At 43.0% G+C, this 21,860-nt stretch overlaps 1 protein-coding gene across 1 annotated transcript in view; it reads left to right on the forward strand.

The window, feature by feature from the left end:
- grin3a (glutamate ionotropic receptor NMDA type subunit 3A) overlaps window positions 1–21,860 on the forward strand; it is a 120,361-nt gene that overhangs the window by 21,192 nt on the left and 77,309 nt on the right. The window contains exons 2-4 of the mRNA XM_036936735.2: window positions 4,059–4,699; window positions 12,380–12,575; window positions 12,803–13,657. Of these exons, the coding sequence (XP_036792630.2) occupies window positions 4,059–4,699; window positions 12,380–12,575; window positions 12,803–13,657 (1,692 nt within the window). The remainder of the gene's footprint in view (window positions 1–4,058; window positions 4,700–12,379; window positions 12,576–12,802; window positions 13,658–21,860) is intronic.

Below are 21,860 nucleotides of genomic sequence, written 5' to 3' on the forward strand. Positions count from 1 at the left end.
CAGCGTGGTATATATTATTATTATTATTATTAATAATATTTAATAAATCAACACTGAATAATCAAAACAAAGAGAGTGAACGAAACAACAACACAAAACAGAAAACAAATCAAGTGGGAAAAACAGGCTCCCTAAAAATGGTTCTCAATCAGAGACAACAATTGACAGCTGCCTCTTATTGGGAACCATACCAGGCCAAACACATAGAAAACCAAAACTAGAACAACACATAGAATGCCCTCCCCAACTCACGCCCTGACCAGCCTAAACAAGAAACATAACAAAGGAACTAAGGTCAGGAAATGACATGATCTGTTAACAAGCCTGTTAATGAAATTGCATTCCAGGTGACTACCTCATGAAGCTGGTTGAGTGAATATATATATATATATATACAGTACCAGTCAAAAGTTTGGACACCCCTACTCATTCTAGAGTTTTTCTTTATTTTTACTCTTGTCTACAATGTAGATTAAGAGTGAAGAAATCAAAACTATGAAATAGCACATATGGAATCCTATAGTAACCAATAAAGTGTCAAACAAATTATTAGAAAATAGTACAAATAAAGAAAAATCCTAGAATGAGTAGGCCAAACTTTGACTGGTTCTGTATACTGTACAGTTCAAGTCGGAAGTTTACATACACTTAGGTTGGAGTCACTAAAACTCATTTTTCAACCACTCCATAAATGTATTGTTAACAAACTATAGATTTGGTAAGTTGGTTAGGACATCTACTTTGTATATACGTATATGACACAAGTAATTTTTCAAACAATTGTTTACAGACAGGTTATTTCCCTTATAATTCACTGTATCACATTTCCAGTGGGTCAGAAGTTTACATACACTAAGTTGACTGTGCCTTTAAACAGCTTGGAAAATTCCAGGAAATTAGGTCATGGCTTTAGAAGCTTCTGATAGGCTAATTGACATCATTTGAGTCAATTGGAGGTGTACCTGTGGATGTATTTCAAGGCCTACCTTCAAACTCAGTGCCTCTTTGCTTGACATTATGGGAAAATCAGAAGAAATGAGCCAAGACCTCCAAATAACATTGTAGACCTCCACAAAGCAAGACTGATTGACAATACATTTCACATGCTGTTGTGCAAATGGAATAGACAACAGGTGGAAATTATAGGCAATTAGCAAGACACCCCCAATAAAGGAGTGGTTCTGCAGGTGGTGACCACAGACCACTTCTCAGTTCCTATGCTTCCTGGCTGATGTTTTGGTCACTTTTGAATGCTGGCGGTGCTTTCACTCTAGTGGTAGCATGAGACGGAGTCTACAACCCACACAAGTGGCTCAGGTAGTGCAGCTCATCCAGGATGGCACATCAATGTGAGCTGTGGCAAGAAGGTTTGCTGTGTCTGTCAACGTAGTGTCCAGAGCATGGAGGCGCTACCAGGAGACAGGCCAGTACATCAGGAGACGTGGGGGAGGCCGTAGGAGGGCAACAACCCAGCAGCAGGACCGCTACCTCCGCCTTTGTGCAAGTAGGAACAGGAGGAGCACTGCCAGAGCCCTGCAAAATGACCTCCAGCAGGCCACAAATGTGCATGTGTCTGCTCAAACGGTCAGAAACAGACTCCATGAGGGTGGTATGAGGGCACGACGTCCACAAGTGGGGGTTGTGCTTACAGCCCAACACCGTGCAGGACGTTTGGCATTTGCCAGAGAACACCAAGATTGGCAAATTCGCCACTGGCGCCCTGTGCTCTTCACAGATGAAAGCTGTTCACACTGAGCACATGTGACAGACGTGACAGAGTCTGGAGACGCCGTGGAGAACGTTCTGCTGCCTGCAACATCCTCCAGCATGACCGGTTTGGCGGTGGGTCAGTCATGGTGTGGGGTGGCATTTCTTTGGGGTGCCGCACAGCCCTCCATGTGCTCGCCAGAGGTAGCCTGACTGCCATTAGGTACCGAGATGAGATCCTCAGACCCCTTGTGAGACCATATGCTGGTGCGGTTGGCCCTGGGTTCCTCCTAATCTAAGACAATGCTAGACCTCATGTGGCTGGAGTGTGTCAGCAGTTCCTGTAAGAGGAAGGCATTGATGCTATTGACTGGCCCGCCCATTCCCCAGACCTGAATCCAATTGAGCACATCTGGGACATCATGTCTCGCTCCATCCACCAACGCCACATTGCACCACAGACTGTCCAGGAGTTGGCGGATGCTTTAGTCCAGGTCTGGGAGGAGATCCCTCAGGAGACCATCCGCCACCTCATCAGGAACATGCCCAGGCGTTGTAGGGAGGTCATACAGGCACGTGGAGGCCACACACACTACTGAGCCTCATTTTGACTTGTTTTAAGGACATTACATCAAAGTTGAAACAGCCTGTAGTGTGTTTTTCCACTTTAATTTTGAGTGCGACTCCAAGTCCAGACCTCCATGGGTTGATAAATTTGATTTCCATTGATAATTTTTGTGTGATTTTGTTGCCAGCACATTCAACTATGTAAAGAAAAAGGTATTTAATAAGAATATTTCATTCATTCAGATCTAGGATGTGTTATTTTAGTGTTCCCTTTATTTTTTTTGAGCAGTGTTTAACTGTTTGGCTATAATGACCATTGTTATGTTTGGAGGAAAAAGGAGAGTCTTGCAAGCCGAAGAACACCATCCCAGCCATGAAGAACAGGGGTGGCAGCATCATGTTCTGGAGGTTCTTTGCTGCAGTAGGGACTGGTGCTCTTCACAAAATAGATGGCATCATGAGGTAGGAAAATTATGTGGAACTTTATTGAAGCAACATCTCAAGACATCAGTCAGGAAGTTCAAGCTTGGTCGCAAATGGTCTTCCAAATGGACAATGACCCCAAGCATACTTCCAAAGTTGTGGCAAAATGGCTTAAGGACAACAAAGTCAAGGTATTGGAGTGGCCATCAGAAAGCCCTGACCTCAATCCTATAGAAAATTTGTGGGCAGAACATCAGAACTGAAAAAGCGTGTGTGAGAAAGGAGGCCGACAAACCTGACTCCGTTACACCAGCTCTGTCAGGAGGAATGGGCCAAAATTCACCTAACTTATTGTGGGAAGCTTGTGGAAGGCTACCCAAAATGTTTGACCCAAGTTAAGCTACCAATTACTAATTGAATGTATGTAAACTTCTGACCCACTGGGAATGTGATGAAAGAAATAAAAGCTGAAATAAATAATTCTGTCTGCTATTATTCTGACATTTCAGATTCTTAAAATAAAGTGGTGATACCTAACTGACCTAAAACAGGGACTATGTATTATGATTAATTGTCAGGAATTGTGAAAAACTGAGTTGAAATGTATTTGGCTAAGGTGTATGTAAACTTCTGACTTATACTGTATAAATAGTTTGAGTCCAAGCCCTGGTGCCACAGCTTCAGTGATGGCCTAGTCTCTTCGCACTGGGCAAAAACTGGTTGAATCAATGTTATTTCACCAGCAAGAATTCAGTGTGATGACGTTGAATCAACGTGGTAAACTGAAGTCATCAACGTCAGGGAGGGAATTCAGTTATTCTTTTCACCCAACTTTTATCCTAAAGCCAATGGTGAAATGTTTGGTTGATTTCACGTTGAATTCATGTAGGTTGACAACTCATCCAAATTTAAATCAAAACTGGATGTTGATCCGATGCCTGTACCCAGTGGGTGCTGAGATTAGTGATAACCTAATACGATGACAGACACATTGGTTCTAGTCAGCCAGTTATAGTTAGTCTATAAATTAAACATGGTTATTTTGCATATCACTAACAAGTCTCTCTCTCTCTCTCTCTCTCTCTCCCGTCTCTCTCTCTCCCTCTCTCTCTCTCTCTCTCTCTCTCTCTCTCCCTCTCTCTCTCTCTCTCTCTCTCTCTCCCTTTCCGTCTCTCTCTCTCTCTCTCTCTCTCTGTCCCTCTCTCCGTCTCTCCCCCTCTCTCTCTCTCTCTCTCCCTCCCTCTCTCTCTCTCTCTCTCTCTCTCTCTCTCTCTCCCTCCCTCCCTCCCTCCCTCCCTCCCTCCCTCCCTCCCTCCCTCCCTTCCTCCTTCCTTCCTCCCTCCCTCCCTCCCTCCGTTCAGAACCCTCTCCATTTCCAGATGCCGATGCAGAACCCGGCCCTGCCCCAGGTGGAGCTGCTCTACTCCCTGCTGGTGATCAACAGCTGGTATGACGTCAGCCTCCTGCTCTGTCAGGAATGGAATGTCTCCAGCTTCCTGGTTCGTCTCCGTAACAACACCAAGTTCCACCTGGGTTCTGTGGTCAACATCACCAACTCCAGCACCTCGCCCAACTCTCACCCTAACAGCTCCGTCTCCAAGGCCGACTTCCAGACCTCTCTACGGGGATACCTGGAGTCCATCAAGGAGTCAACGTCTACAGTCGTAACATTCGGCTGCGACATCCGGGACATCAAGAGGATCTTTAACGTGGTGACCAAGCTGGGCCTGATACTGCCAGAGTACCACTGGGTGTTGGGGGACACACAGGACGTGGAGGAGCTGAGGACCGAGGGGCTGCCGGCGGGACTGCTGGCCCATGGCAGGATGGGGACTCCCTCCCTGGATCACTACGTACAGGATGGACTGGAGCTGGTGGCCCGGGTGGTGGGGTCAGCTGCGTACCGCTCCCCTGAGCTCGCCCTCATCCCCTCCATCACCAACTGCATGGATACACAGAGTAGCCAGAACAGGAACATGACCTCAGGGAAATATCTGTCCAGGTGCAGTACTGATGCTGATTCAATTCTTATATAAGCATTAATAAAGACGTTTGTGGTGATTTAGTCCAAGTGCATGATTCAGAATAGGTCTGTATGATTCAGCTCAATACTTCTATATGATTAAGTTCAATAGGTCTATATGATTCAATACAATAGGTCTATATGATTCAATACAATATGGCTGTATGATTCAGTGCAGGGAAATATCTGGCCTGGTGCAGTATGATAAATACACTGATGATGAGATATTACTCAGTCAAGTATGATAATACACTGATGCTGAGATATTACTGTCAAGTATGATAATACACTGATGCTGAGATATTACTCAGTCAAGTATGATACATACACTGATGCTGAGATATTACTCAGTCAAGTATGATAATACGTTGATGCTGAGATATTACTCAGTCAAGTATGATAATACACTGATGCTGAGATATTACTCAGTCAAGTACGATAAATACACTGATGCTGAGATATTACTCAGTCAAGTATGATTATACACAGATGCGGAGATATTACTCAGTCAAGTATGATAAATACACGGATGCTGAGATATTACTGTCAAGTCTGATAAATAAAGTTATGATGGTATTATGATGACATGGAGTACTATGGAGTATTATGATGGTATGGAGTACTATGATGGTGTGGAGTATTATGATGGTATGGAGTATTATGGAGCATTACGATTGCATAGAGTATTAATGTGCTATGGAGTATTGTGACGGTATTGAGTATTATGATGGTATGGAGTAGTATGATGGCATGGAGTATTATGGCATGGAGTATTATGGAGTATTATGACGCTATGGAGTATTATGGAGTATTATGAGGATATGCAGTTCTACGATGGTATGGAGTATTGTGATGGTACGGAGTATTATGGAGCATTGCGATTGCATAGAATATTACGGTGGTATTGAGCATTATGATGGCATGGGGTATTATGGAGTATTACAATGGTATGGAGTAGTATGATGGTATGGACTATTATGGAGTAGTATTATGGTATGGACTATTATGGAGTAGTATTATGGTATGGACTATTATGGAGTAGTATTATGGTATGGACTATTATGGAGTAGTATTATGGAATGAAGTAGTATGGAGTATGCTGATGCTATGGGGTATTATGGAGTGTTATGATGGCATGGAGTACTATGATGGTATAGAGTATTATGATGGTATGGAGTATTATGATGTTGTGGAGTATCATGATGGTATGGAGTACTATGATGGTATGGAGTACTATGATGGTGTGGAGTATCATGATGGTATGGAGTACTATGATGGTATGAAGTATCATGGAGTATTATGATGGTATGGAGTACTATGATGGTATGAAGTATCATGGAGTATTATGATGGTATGGAGTACTATGATGGTATGAAGTATCATGGAGTATTATGATGGTATGGAGTACTATGATGGTACGGAGTATTATGGAGGATTATGATGGTATGGAGTATTATGGACTAACATGATGGCATGGAGTACTATGATGGTATAGAGTATTATGATGGTATGGAGTATTATGATGTTGTGGAGTATCATGATGGTATGGAGTACTATGATGGTATGGAGTACTATGATGGTGTGGAGTATCATGATGGTATGGAGTACTATGATGGTATGAAGTATCATGGAGTAATTTGATGGTATGGAGTACTATGATGGTATGAAGTATCATGGAGTATTATGATGGTATGGAGTACTATGATGGTATGAAGTATCATGGAGTATTATGATGGTATGGAGTACTATGATGGTACGGAGTATTATGGAGGATTATGATGGTATGGAGTATTATGGACTAACATGATGGCATGGAGTACTATGATGGTATGGAGTTCTAAGATGGTACAGAGTATTATGATGGTATGGAGTACTATGATGGTATGGAGTATTATGATGGTATGGAGTATTATGATGGTATGGAGTATTGTGGAGTATCATGATGGTATGGAGTACTATGATGGTATGGAGTATTATGATGGTATGGAGTACTATGATGGTATGGAGTATTGTGGAGTATCATGATGGTATGGAGTACTATGATGGTATGGAGTACTATGATGGTTTTGAGTATTATGATGGTATGGAGTATTATGGAGTATCATGATGGTATGGAGTACTATGATGGTATGGAGTATTATGGAGTATCATGATGGTATGGAGTACTATGAATGTATGGAGTACTATGATGGTATGGAGTACTATGATGGTTTGGAGTATTATGATGGCATGGAGTATTATGGAGTATCATGATGGTATGGAGTACTATGATGGTATGGAGTACTATGATGGTATGGAGTACTATGATGGTATGGAGTATTATGGAGTATCATGATGGTACGGTGTACTATGATGGTATGGAGTTCTAAGATGGTATGGAGTAGTATGATGGTATGGAGTATTATGATGGTATGGAGTATTATGATGGTATGGAGTACTATGATGGTATGGTCTTATGATGGTATGGAGTATTATGATGGTATGGAGTACTATGATGGTATGGAGTATTATGATGGTATGGAGTATTATGGAGTATCATGATGGTATGGAGTATTATGATGGTATGGAGTATTATGATGGTATGGAGTATTATGACGGTATGGAGTATTATGGAGTATCATGATGGTATGGAGTATTATGATGGTATGGAGTACTATGATGGTATGGAGTACTATGATGGTATGGAGTACTATGATGGTGTGTAGTACTATGATGGTATGGAGTATTATGATGGTATGAAGTATTATGATGGTACGGCGTATTGTGATGGTATGGAGTATTATAGAGTATTATGATGGTATGGTGTATTATGATGGTATGAAGTACTATGATGGTATGGAGTATTATGATGGTATGGAGAATTATGGAGTATCATGATGGTATGGAGTATTATGATGGTATGAAGTATTATGATGGTACAGGGTATTGTGATGGCATGGAGTATTATAGAGTATTATGATGGTATGGTGTATTATGATGGTATGAAGTACTATGATGGTTTGGAGTATTATGCTGGTATGGAGTATTATGATGGTATGGAGTATTGTGGAGTATCATGATGGTATGGAGTACTATGATGGTATGGAGTACTATGATGGTTTTGAGTATTATGATGGTATGGAGTATTATGGAGTATCATGATGGTATGGAGTACTATGATGGTATGGAGTACTATGATGGTATGGAGTACTATGATGGTGTGGAGTACTATGATGGTGTGGAGTACTATGATGGTATGGAGTATTATGATGGTATGAAGTATTATGGAGTATCATGATGGTATGGAGTATTATGATGGTATGAAGTATTATGATGGTACAGGGTATTGTGATGGTATGGAGTATTATAGAGTATTATGATGGTATGGTGTATTATGATGGTATGAAGTACTATGATGGTATGGAGTATTATGATGGTATGGAGTATCATGATGATATGGAGTATTACGATGGTATAGAGTATTATAATACTTAACCTGGTATCAATATTGAAGTTTTAACTCTGGTATGGGGACAACACTAGATGTACTGTATCATGTTTTATGACATGTGTCTCTTTTAAAATGCCACAACAACATTAACAGCAGACCACCTGATGTGACATTGAATAGAGCTCAGTAGCATGTCATTCAGGGAAGGAAGGTGACTGAGATAAGCGAGCCCTGTCCATGACAGTTTTAGACAGTGGAAAGTGTCTTGAGAAACACGGTTCAGTGGTTCCGCTGTCTATTCAGAGCATGTCAGTGACCTGAAGAGAGTCATGCTCTGCAGAGTAGACCTTTCTGTCTTGATGGATCCCCCTGCGCCCCAAATGACTAACTATTACCTTCATAGAGCACTACTTTTGATCAGGTCCCGTAGGGTAGTGCACTATATTAGTAGTGCACTGTAAAGAGAATAGAGAGCCATTTGGGACATATGCACTCTTATGCCTGCAGACTCTTCCTCCTCATCTTCCTCCTCATCCTCCTCCTCCTTCTTACCTGCCACCTCTGTTTTCCCCTATCTGCAGTGTTTCTAAACATTCTCCTATCTGCAGTGTTTCTAAACATTCTGCTATCTGCAGTGTTTCTAAACATTCTGCTATCTGCAGTGTTTCTAAACATTCTGCTATCTGCAGTGTTTCTAAACATTCTGCTATCTGCAGTGTTTCTAAACATTCTGCTATCTGCAGTGTTTCTAAACATTCTGCTATCTGCAGTGTTTCTAAACATTCTGCTATCTGCAGTGTTTCTAAACATTCTGCTATCTGCAGTGTTTCTAAACATTCTGCTATCTGCAGTGTTTCTAAACATTCTGCTATCTGCAGTGTTTCTAAACATTCTGCTATCTGCAGTGTTTCTAAACATTCTGCTATCTGCAGTGTTTCTAAACATTCTGCTATCTGCAGTGTTTCTAAACATTCTCCTATCTGCAGTGTTTCTAAACATTCTGCTATCTGCAGTGCTTCTAAACATTCTGCTATCTGCAGTGTTTCTAAACATTCTGCTATCTGCAGTGTTTCTAAACATTCTCCTATCTGCAGTGTTCCTTCCTGACAGATTTTGACCTGTGTCAGACTTCTTCCCTGTGGTCTGAGGAGGTTTAAGCTGTAGCAGCCAGCACAACAAACAAAACAAACACACACACACACACACACACACACGCACACACACACGCACACACGCACACACGCACACACACAAACAAACAAACACAACTGTAAAGTCAGCTGTTGGTTACCCACCAACCGGTCACTCCAACAGCTCAGTTTGCCATTATAAAAATAATAAAATAAATAAATAAAAGCACAGCTTGCAAGAGAACAATGAAATAGGAACCGTTTATCTTTTAGGAAAGGTCTTCCAGCTCACACACAGCCGGCTGTAGAGTCTGCTGTTCACGGTCTTCATCATCGGTGTGCTAGATCCCCTTATTATCTCAGATCTGGAGCACGTCTGACCCCCCTGCTGGTTCTGTTTGACCAGACAGAACCCTGTCCTTGCCTGTCCTGGCATGGGCTCAGGCCTTGTCAAACGCCCAAATGGGCACCGAAGGAACCTGTCTTGTCCCGTGTAGAGCTCATCACAGTAGCTAGTAGCTGACACTAACCTGACCTAACATTACCCCAACCTGACACTATCCTGACCTGACATTGCCCTAACCTGACAATAACCTGACATTACCCCAACCTGACCCTAACCTGACATTACCCCAACCTGACCTTAACCTGACATTACCCCAACCTGACACTAACCTGACCTGACATTACCCTAACCTGACATTACCCTAACCTGACACTAACCTGACATTACCCAAACCTGACCCTAACCTGATCTGACATTACCCCAACCTGAAACTAACCTGACCTGACATTACCCTAACCTGACATTACCCTAACCTGACCCTAACCTGACATTACCCCAACCTGACACTAACCTGACATTACCCTAACCTGACATTACCCCAACCTGACACTAACCTGACCTGACATTACCCTAACCTGACCCTAACCTGACATTACCCCAAGCTGACCCTGACATGACATTACCCCAACCTGACCCTAACCTGACATTACTCTAACCTTACATTACCCTAACTTGACATTACTCTAACCTGACATTAATCTAACCTGACATTAACCCTAACCTGACATTACCCCAACCTGAGATCAAACTGACCCTAAACTGACATTACCACAACCTGAAACTAACCTGGCCCTAACCTGACATTGCCCCAACCCGACACTAACCTTACCCGGACCTGACATTACTCTAACCTGACATTACCCAAACCTGACACTAACCTGACATTACCCCAACCTGACCCTAACCTGACATTACTCTAACCTGACATTACTCTAACCTGACACTGACCCTAACCTGACCCTAACCTGACATTAATCTAACCTGACACTAACCTGACATTAACCTGACATTACCCCAACCTGACACTAACCTGAACCTAACCTGATATTACCCCAAACTGACATTACCCTAACCTGACATTACCCTAACCTGACATTACCCTAACATGACAATACCCTAACCTGACATTACCCCAACCTGACACTAACCTGACCCAAACCTGACATTACCCCAACCTGACACTAACCTGACCCTAACCTGACATTACCCCAACCTGACTCTAACCTGACCCTAACCTGACCCCAACCTGACACTGACCCTAACCTGACCCTAACCTGACATTACACCAACCTGACATCAACCTGACTCAAACCTGACATTACCCCAACCTGACACTAACCTGACCCTTACCTGACCCTAACCTGACACTGACCCTAACCTGACATTACCCCAACCTGACATTAACCTGACCCTAACCTGACATTACTCTAACCTGACACTAACCTGACATTAACCTGACATTACCCCAACCTGACACTAACCTGACCCTAACCTGACATTACCCCAACCTGACATTACCCTAACCTGACATTACCCTAACCTGACATTACCCCAACCTGACACTAACCTGACCCTAACCTGACCTTACCCCAACCTGACACTAACCTGACCCTAACCTGACATTAATCCAACCTGACACTAACCTGACCCTAACCTGACCTTACCCCAACCTGACACTAACCTGACCCTAACCTGACATTAATCCAACCTGACATTAACCTGACCCTAACCTGACATTACTCTAACCTGACACTAACCTGATATTAACCTGCGATTACCCCAACCTAACATTAACCTGAACCTAACCCGACATTACCCCAACCTGACATTACCCCAAACTGACACTAACCTGAACCTAACCTGCCATTACCAAAACCTGACACTAACCTGACCCTAACCTGACATGACCCCAACCTGACACTAACCTGACCCTAACCTGACATTACCCCAACCTGACACTAACCTGAACCTAACCTGCCATTACCAAAACCTGACACTAACCTGACCCTAACCTGACATGACCCCAACCTGACACTAACCTGACCCTAACCTGACATTACCCCAACCTGACACTAACCTGACCCTTACCTGACCCTAACCTGACACTGACCCTAACCTGACATTACCCCAACCTGACATTAACCTGACCCTAACCTGACATTACTCTAACCTGACACTAACCTGACATTAACCTGACATTACCCCAACCTGACACTAACCTGACCCTAACCTGACATTACCCCAACCTGACATTACCCTAACCTGACATTACCCTAACCTGACATTACCCCAACCTGACACTAACCTGACCCTAACCTGACCTTACCCCAACCTGACACTAACCTGACCCTAACCTGACATTAATCCAACCTGACACTAACCTGACCCTAACCTGACCTTACCCCAACCTGACACTAACCTGACCCTAACCTGACATTAATCCAACCTGACATTAACCTGACCCTAACCTGACATTACTCTAACCTGACACTAACCTGATATTAACCTGCGATTACCCCAACCTAACATTAACCTGAACCTAACCCGACATTACCCCAACCTGACATTACCCCAAACTGACACTAACCTGAACCTAACCTGCCATTACCAAAACCTGACACTAACCTGACCCTAACCTGACATGACCCCAACCTGACACTAACCTGACCCTAACCTGACATTACCCCAACCTGACACTAACCTGACCCTAACCTGACACTAACCCTAACCTGCCCCCCCACCCCTCCCTGCAGGTTTCTGTCCAACACGTCGTTTGACGGTCTGAGTGGTTTCATCTCGTCCCAGGAGGAGACAGTGATCTCCTCAGAGAGCCATCACTTCATCTGGTCCCTGCAACACGACCCCATAGGGAAGCCCATGTGGGCCAGGCTGGGCCGATGGAAGCATGGCAGGGTGCTACTGGACTACACTGCCTGGACCAACAAACAGGTGACAACAATGTCTATGATGTCAAAACGTTGTATTCTGGGTACCCAGTGTTTGTGCTATCATTCCACTCTTTACTTATGCCAAACATGTTGATACTGCTGCTACTATTATATTCTCTCTCTCTCTCTCTCTCTCTCTCTCTCTCTCTCTATCTATCTCTCTCTCTCTCTCTCTCTCTCCCCCTCTCCCTCTCCCTTATGGACTGTGCTGCCTGGTCTAACAATTAGTCGTCCCACCAGAGAGGTGACTGGCGGCGCCCGTCGCGGCTCCACCTCCGGGTGGTGACGTTAGTGGAACACCCCTTCGTCTTCACCCGGGAGGTGGATGAGGACGGTCTCTGTCCCGCTGGTCAGCTCTGCCTGAACCCCCTCACCAACAACACAGCCCTTCTCCAGTCTCTCTTCCTCCAGATGCGGGGGCCTAACGACAGCATTCCCATGGAGTATAAGAAGTGTTGCTACGGCTACTGCGTCGATCTACTGGAGAAACTGGCGGAGGACATGGGGTTTGACTTCGACCTGTATATTGTAGGCGACGGCAAGTACGGTGGGTTTAAGAATGGACGCTGGACAGGGCTGGTGGGGGATCTCCTCAGCGGAGCGGCCCACCTGGCCGTCACATCTTTCAGTATCAACTCGGCCCGGAGCAGGGTTATAGACTTCACCTCCCCGTTCTTCTCCACCTCTCTGGGCATCCTGGTACGGACCCGAGATACGGCCGCGCCCATCGGGGCATTCATGTGGCCCCTGCACTGGTCCATGTGGCTGGGGATATTCGTCTCGCTACACGTTACTGCCGTGTTCCTGACCATCTACGAGTGGAACAGCCCGTTTGGGATGACGCCGCGAGGCAGGAACAGAGATAAGGTGTTCTCCTTCTCCTCGGCTCTGAACGTCTGCTATGCCATCCTGTTTGGCCGTACAGCTGCCATTAAACCTCCTAAGTGCTGGACGGGGCGGTTCCTCATGAATCTCTGGGCTATCTTCTGCCTGTTCTGTCTGTCCACCTACACAGCCAATCTGGCCGCCGTCATGGTGGGGGAGAAAACCTTCGAGCAACTCTCAGGAATACACGATCCAAAGGTAAGGACTACTCAGCTGTACAAACACCTATCAAATATGGGATAAATATGTATGGTATGTAGATGAGTACTACTTGTAATATGTGCATAAATAGTACCTCATTTGTGATTTGGTGACTGACTGGTGAGTATAGAAAGATGGGTTCATAGGTTGTTGTGGGGCTGATGGGGAGACTAGTACAGCTAAACCAGGGGAGGCTAATAGAGATAATACAGGGGAGACTAGTACAGATAATACAGGGGAGACTAGTACAGATAATACAGGGGAGACTAGTACAGATAATACAGGGGAGACTAGTACAGATAATACAGGGGAGACTAGTACTGATAATACAGGGGAGACTAGTACAGATAATATAGGGGAGACTAGTACAGATAATACAGGGGAGACTAGTACAGATAATACAGGGGAGACTAGTACAAATAATACAGGGGAGACTAGTACAGATAATACAGGGGAGGCTAGTACAGATAATACAGGGGAAACTAGTACAGATAATACAGGGGAGACTAGCACAGCGATGAGGGGAGACTAGTACAGATAATACAGGGGAGACTAGTACAGATAATGCAGGGGAGACTAGTACAGATAATACAGGGGAGACTAGTACAGATAATACAGGGGAGACTAGTACTGATAATACAGGGGAGACTAGTACAGATAATACAGGGGAGACTAGTACAGATAATACAGGGGAGACTAGTACAGATAATACAGGGGAGACTAGTACAGATAATACAGGGGAGACTAGTACAGATAATACAGGGGAGACTAGTACAGATAATACAGGGGAAAATAGTGGAGATAATACAGGGGAGACTGGTACAGATAATACAGGGGAGACTAGTACTGATAATACAGGGGAGACTAGTACAGATTATACAGGGAAGACCAGTACAGATAATACAGGGGAAACTAGTACAGATAATACAGGGGAGACTAGCACAGCGATGAGGGGAGACTAGTACAGATAATACAGGGGAGACTAGTACAGATAATACAGGGGAGACTAGTACTGATAATACAGGGGAGACTAGTACAGATAATACAGGGGAGACTAGTACAGATAATACAGGGGAGACTAGTACAGATAATACAGGGGAGACTAGTACAGATAATACAGGGGAGACTAGTACAGATAATACAGGGGAAAATAGTGGAGATAATACAGGGGAGACTGGTACAGATAATACAGGGGAGACTAGTACTGATAATACAGGGGAGACTAGTACAGATTATACAGGGGAGACTAGTACAGATAATACAGGGGAGACTAGTACAGATAATACAGGGGAGACTAGTACAGATAATACAGGGGAGACTAGTACAGATTATACAGGGGAGACTAGTACTGATAATACAGGGGAGACTAGTAGAGATAATACAGGGGAGTCTAGTACTGATAATACAGTTGAGAGTAGTACATATTATACAGGGGAGACTAGTACAGATAATACAGGGGAGACTAGTACAGTTAAAACAGGGGAGACTAGTACATATAATATAGGGGAGACTAGTACAGATAATACAGGGGAGACTAGTACAGATTATACAGGGGAGACTAGTACAGATAATACAGGGGAGACTAGTACAGATAATACAGGGGAGACTAGTACAGATAAAACAGGGGAGACTAGTACATATAATATAGGGGAGACTAGTACAGATAATACAGGGGAGACTAGTGCAGATAATACAGGGGAGACTAGTACAGATAATACAGGGGAGACTAGTACAGATTATACAGGGGAGACTAGTACAGATAATACAGGGGAGACTAGTAGAGATAATACAGGGGAGACTAGTACAGATAATACAGGGGAGACTAGTACAGATAATACAGGGGAGACGAGTACAGATAATACAGGGGAGACTAGTACATATAATATAGGGGAGACTAGTACATATAATACAGGGGAGACTAGTACAGATAATACAGGGGAGACTAGTACTGATAATACAGGGGAAACTAGTGGAGATAATACAGGGGAGACTGGTACAGATAATACAGGGGAGACTAGTACTGATAATACAGGGGAGACTAGTACAGATTATACAGGGAAGACCAGTACAGATTATACAGGGGAGACTAGTACTGATAATACAGGGGAGACTAGTACTGATAATACAGGGGAGACTAGTACAGATAATACAGGGGAGACTAGTACAGATAATACAGGGGAGACTAGTACTGATAATACAGGGGAGACTAGTACCGATATTACAGGGAAGACCAGTACAGATTGTACAGGGGAGACTAGTACTGATAATACAGGGGAGACTAGTAGAGATAATACAGGGGAGACTAGTAGAGATAATACAGGGGAGTCTAGTACTGATAATACAGTTGAGACTAGTACAGATTATACACGGGAGACTAGTACAGATGATATAGGGGAGACTAGTACAGATAATACAGTTGAGACTAGTACAGATAATACAGGGGACACTAGTACAGATAATACAGGGGAGACTAGTACAGATAATACAGGGGAGACTAGTACTGATAATACAGGGGAGACTAGTACAGATAATATAGGGGAGACTAGTACAGATAATACAGGGGAGACTAGTACAGATAATACAGGGGAGACTAGTACAAATAATACAGGGGAGACTAGTACAGACAATACAGGGGAGACTAGTACAGATAATACAGGGGAGACTAGTACTGATAATACAGGGGAGACTAGTACAGATAATACAGGGGAGACTAGTACAGATTATACAGGGGAGACTAGTACTGATAATACAGTGGAGACTAGTAGAGATAATACAGGGGAGTCTAGTACTGATAATACAATTGAGAGTAGTACATATTATACAGGGGAGACTAGTACAGATAATACAGGGGAGACTAGTACAGATAAAACAGGGGAGACTAGTACATATAATATAGGGGAGACTAGTACAGATAATACAGGGGAGACTAGTACAGATAATACAGGGGAGACTAGTACATATAATACAGGGGAGACTAGTACAGATTATACAGGGGAGACTAGTACAGATAATACAGGGGAGACTAGTACAGATAATACAGGGGAGACTAGTACTGATAATACAGGGGAGACTAGTACAGATAATACAGGGGAGACTAGTACAGATAATACAGGGGAGACTAGTACAGATAATACAGGGGAGACTAGTACAGATAATACAGGGGAGACTAGTACAGATAATACAGGGGAAAATAGTGGAGATAATACAGGGGAGACTGGTACAGATAATACAGGGGAGACTAGTACTGATAATACAGGGGAGACTAGTACAGATTATACAGGGGAGACTAGTACAGATAATACAGGGGAGACTAGTACAGATAATACAGGGGAGACTAGTACAGATAATACAGGGGAGACTAGTACAGATTATACAGGGGAGACTAGTACTGATAATACAGGGGAGACTAGTAGAGATAATACAGGGGAGTCTAGTACTGATAATACAGTTGAGAGTAGTACATATTATACAGGGGAGACTAGTACAGATAATACAGGGGAGACTAGTACAGTTAAAACAGGGGAGACTAGTACATATAATATAGGGGAGACTAGTACAGATAATACAGGGGAGACTAGTACAGATTATACAGGGGAGACTAGTACAGATAATACAGGGGAGACTAGTACAGATAATACAGGGGAGACTAGTACAGATAAAACAGGGGAGACTAGTACATATAATATAGGGGAGACTAGTACAGATAATACAGGGGAGACTAGTGCAGATAATACAGGGGAGACTAGTACAGATAATACAGGGGAGACTAGTACAGATTATACAGGGGAGACTAGTACAGATAATACAGGGGAGACTAGTAGAGATAATACAGGGGAGACTAGTACAGATAATACAGGGGAGACTAGTACAGATAATACAGGGGAGACGAGTACAGATAATACAGGGGAGACTAGTACATATAATATAGGGGAGACTAGTACATATAATACAGGGGAGACTAGTACAGATAATACAGGGGAGACTAGTACTGATAATACAGGGGAAACTAGTGGAGATAATACAGGGGAGACTGGTACAGATAATACAGGGGAGACTAGTACTGATAATACAGGGGAGACTAGTACAGATTATACAGGGAAGACCAGTACAGATTATACAGGGGAGACTAGTACTGATAATACAGGGGAGACTAGTACTGATAATACAGGGGAGACTAGTACAGATAATACAGGGGAGACTAGTACAGATAATACAGGGGAGACTAGTACTGATAATACAGGGGAGACTAGTACCGATATTACAGGGAAGACCAGTACAGATTGTACAGGGGAGACTAGTACTGATAATACAGGGGAGACTAGTAGAGATAATACAGGGGAGACTAGTAGAGATAATACAGGGGAGTCTAGTACTGATAATACAGTTGAGACTAGTACAGATTATACACGGGAGACTAGTACAGATGATATAGGGGAGACTAGTACAGATAATACAGTTGAGACTAGTACAGATAATACAGGGGACACTAGTACAGATAATACAGGGGAGACTAGTACAGATAATACAGGGGAGACTAGTACTGATAATACAGGGGAGACTAGTACAGATAATATAGGGGAGACTAGTACAGATAATACAGGGGAGACTAGTACAGATAATACAGGGGAGACTAGTACAAATAATACAGGGGAGACTAGTACAGACAATACAGGGGAGACTAGTACAGATAATACAGGGGAGACTAGTACTGATAATACAGGGGAGACTAGTACAGATAATACAGGGGAGACTAGTACAGATTATACAGGGGAGACTAGTACTGATAATACAGTGGAGACTAGTAGAGATAATACAGGGGAGTCTAGTACTGATAATACAATTGAGAGTAGTACATATTATACAGGGGAGACTAGTACAGATAATACAGGGGAGACTAGTACAGATAAAACAGGGGAGACTAGTACATATAATATAGGGGAGACTAGTACAGATAATACAGGGGAGACTAGTACAGATAATACAGGGGAGACTAGTACATATAATACAGGGGAGACTAGTACAGATTATACAGGGGAGACTAGTACAGATAATACAGGGGAGACTAGTACAGATAATACAGGGGAGACTAGTACAGATAATACAGGGGAGACTAGTACAGATAATACAGGGGAGACTAGTACAGATAATACAGGGGAGACTAGTACAGATAATACAGGGGAGACTAGTACAGATAATACAGGGGAGACTAGTACAGATTATACAGGGGAGACTAGTACTGATAATACAGGGGAGACTAGTAGAGATAATACAGGGGAGTCTAGTACTGATAATACAGTTGAGAGTAGTACATATTATACAGGGGAGACTAGTACAGATAATACAGGGGAGACTAGTACAGATAATACAGGGGAGACTAGTACATATAATATAGGGGAGACTAGTACAGATAATACAGGGGAGACTAGTAATGATTATACAGGGGAGACTAGTACAGATAATACAGGGGAGACTAGTACAGATAATACAGGGGAGACTAGTACAGATAAAACAGGGGAGACTAGTACATATAATATAGGGGAGACTAGTACAGATAATACAGGGGAGACTAGTGCAGATAATACAGGGGAGACTAGTACAGATAATACAGGGGAGACTAGTACAGATTATACAGGGGAGACTAGTACAGATAATACAGGGGAGACTAGTAGAGATAATACAGGGGAGACTAGTACAGATAATACAGGGGAGACTAGTACAGATAATACAGGGGAGACTAGTACAGATAATACAGGGGAGACTAGTACATATAATATAGGGGACACTAGTACATATAATACAGGGGAGACTAGTACAGATAATACAGGGGAGACTAGTACTGATAATACAGGGGAAACTAGTGGAGATAATACAGGGGAGACTGGTACAGATAATACAGGGGAGACTAGTACTGATAATACAGGGGAGACTAGTACAGATTATACAGGGAAGACCAGTACAGATTATACAGGGGAGACTAGTACTGATAATACAGGGGAGACTAGTACTGATAATACAGGGGAGACTAGTACAGATAATACAGGGGAGACTAGTACAGATAATACAGGGGAGACTAGTACTGATAATACAGGGGAGACTAGTACCGATATTACAGGGAAGACCAGTACAGATTGTACAGGGGAGACTAGTACTGATAATACAGGGGAGACTAGTAGAGATAATACAGGGGAGTATAGTACTGATAATACAGTTGAGACTAGTACAGATTATACACGGGAGACTAGTACAGATGATATAGGGGAGACTAGTACAGATAATACAGTTGAGACTAGTACAGATAATACAGGGGAGACTAGTACAGATAATACAGGGGAGACTAGTACAGATAATACAGGGGAGACTAGTACTGATAATACAGGGGAGACTAGTACAGATAATATAGGGGAGACTAGTACAGATAATACAGGGGAGACTAGTACAGATAATACAGGGGAGACTAGTACAAATAATACAGGGGAGACTAGTACAGATAATACAGGGGAGACTAGTACAGATAATACAGGGGAAACTAGTACAGATAATACAGGGGAGACTAGTACAGGGCTGAGGGGAGACTAGTACAGATAATACAGGGGAGAATAGTACAGATAATGCAGGGGAGACTAGTACAGATAATACAGGGGAGACTAGTACAGATAATACAGGGGAGACTAGTACTGATAATACAGGGGAGACTAGTACAGATAATACAGGGGAGACTAGTACAGATAATACAGGGGAGACTAGTACAGATAATACAGGGGAGACTAGTACAGATAATACAGGGGAGACTAGTACAGATAATACAGGGGAGACTAGTACAGATAATACAGGGGAGACTAGTACAGATTATACAGGGAAGACCAGTACAGATTATACAGGGGAGACTAGTACTGATAATACAGGGGAGACTAGTACAGATAATACAGGGGAGACTAGTACAGATAATACAGGGGAGACTAGTACAGATAATACAGGGGAGACTAGTACAGATAATACAGGGGAGACTAGTACAGATAATACAGGGGAGACTAGTACATATAATACAGGGGAAACTAGTACTGATAATACAGGGGAGACTGGTACAGATAATACAGGGGAGACTAGTACAGATAATACAGTTGAGACTAGTACAGATAATACAGGGGAGACTAGTACAGATAATACAGGGGAGACTAGTACAGATAATACAGGGGAGACTAGTACTGATAATACAGGGGAGACTAGTACAGATAATATAGGGGAGACTAGTACAGATAATACAGGGGAGACTAGTACAGATAATACAGGGGAGACTAGTACAAATAATACAGGGGAGACTAGTACAGATAATACAGGGGAGACTAGTACAGATAATACAGGGGAAACTAGTACAGATAATACAGGGGAGACTAGTACAGGGCTGAGGGGAGACTAGTACAGATAATACAGGGGAGAATAGTACAGATAATGCAGGGGAGACTAGTACAGATAATACAGGGGAGACTAGTACAGATAATACAGGGGAGACTAGTACTGATAATACAGGGGAGACTAGTACAGATAATACAGGGGAGACTAGTACAGATAATACAGGGGAGACTAGTACAGATAATACAGGGGAGACTAGTACAGATAATACAGGGGAGACTAGTACAGATAATACAGGGGAGACTAGTACAGATAATACAGGGGAGACTAGTACAGATTATACAGGGAAGACCAGTACAGATTATACAGGGGAGACTAGTACTGATAATACAGGGGAGACTAGTACAGATAATACAGGGGAGACTAGTACAGATAATACAGGGGAGACTAGTACAGATAATACAGGGGAGACTAGTACAGATAATACAGGGGAGACTAGTACAGATAATACAGGGGAGACTAGTACATATAATACAGGGGAAACTAGTACTGATAATACAGGGGAGACTGGTACAGATAATACAGGGGAGACTAGTACTGATAATACAGGGGAGACTAGTACAGATTATACAGGGAAGACCAGTACAGATTATACAGGGGAGACTAGTACTGATAATACAGGGGAGACTAGTACAGATAATACAGGGGAGACTAGTACAGATAATACAGGGGAGACTAGTACTGATAATACAGGGGAGACTAGTACAGATAATACAGGGGAGACTAGTAAAGATAATACAGGGGAGACTAGTACTAATAATACAGGGGAGACTAGTACCGATATTACAGGGAA

Source organism: Oncorhynchus mykiss, chromosome 12, assembly GCF_057628025.1.
Source record: "Oncorhynchus mykiss isolate SJ-2025 chromosome 12, ASM5762802v1, whole genome shotgun sequence".
In the NCBI taxonomy this organism is placed as follows: Eukaryota; Metazoa; Chordata; class Actinopteri; order Salmoniformes; family Salmonidae; genus Oncorhynchus; species Oncorhynchus mykiss.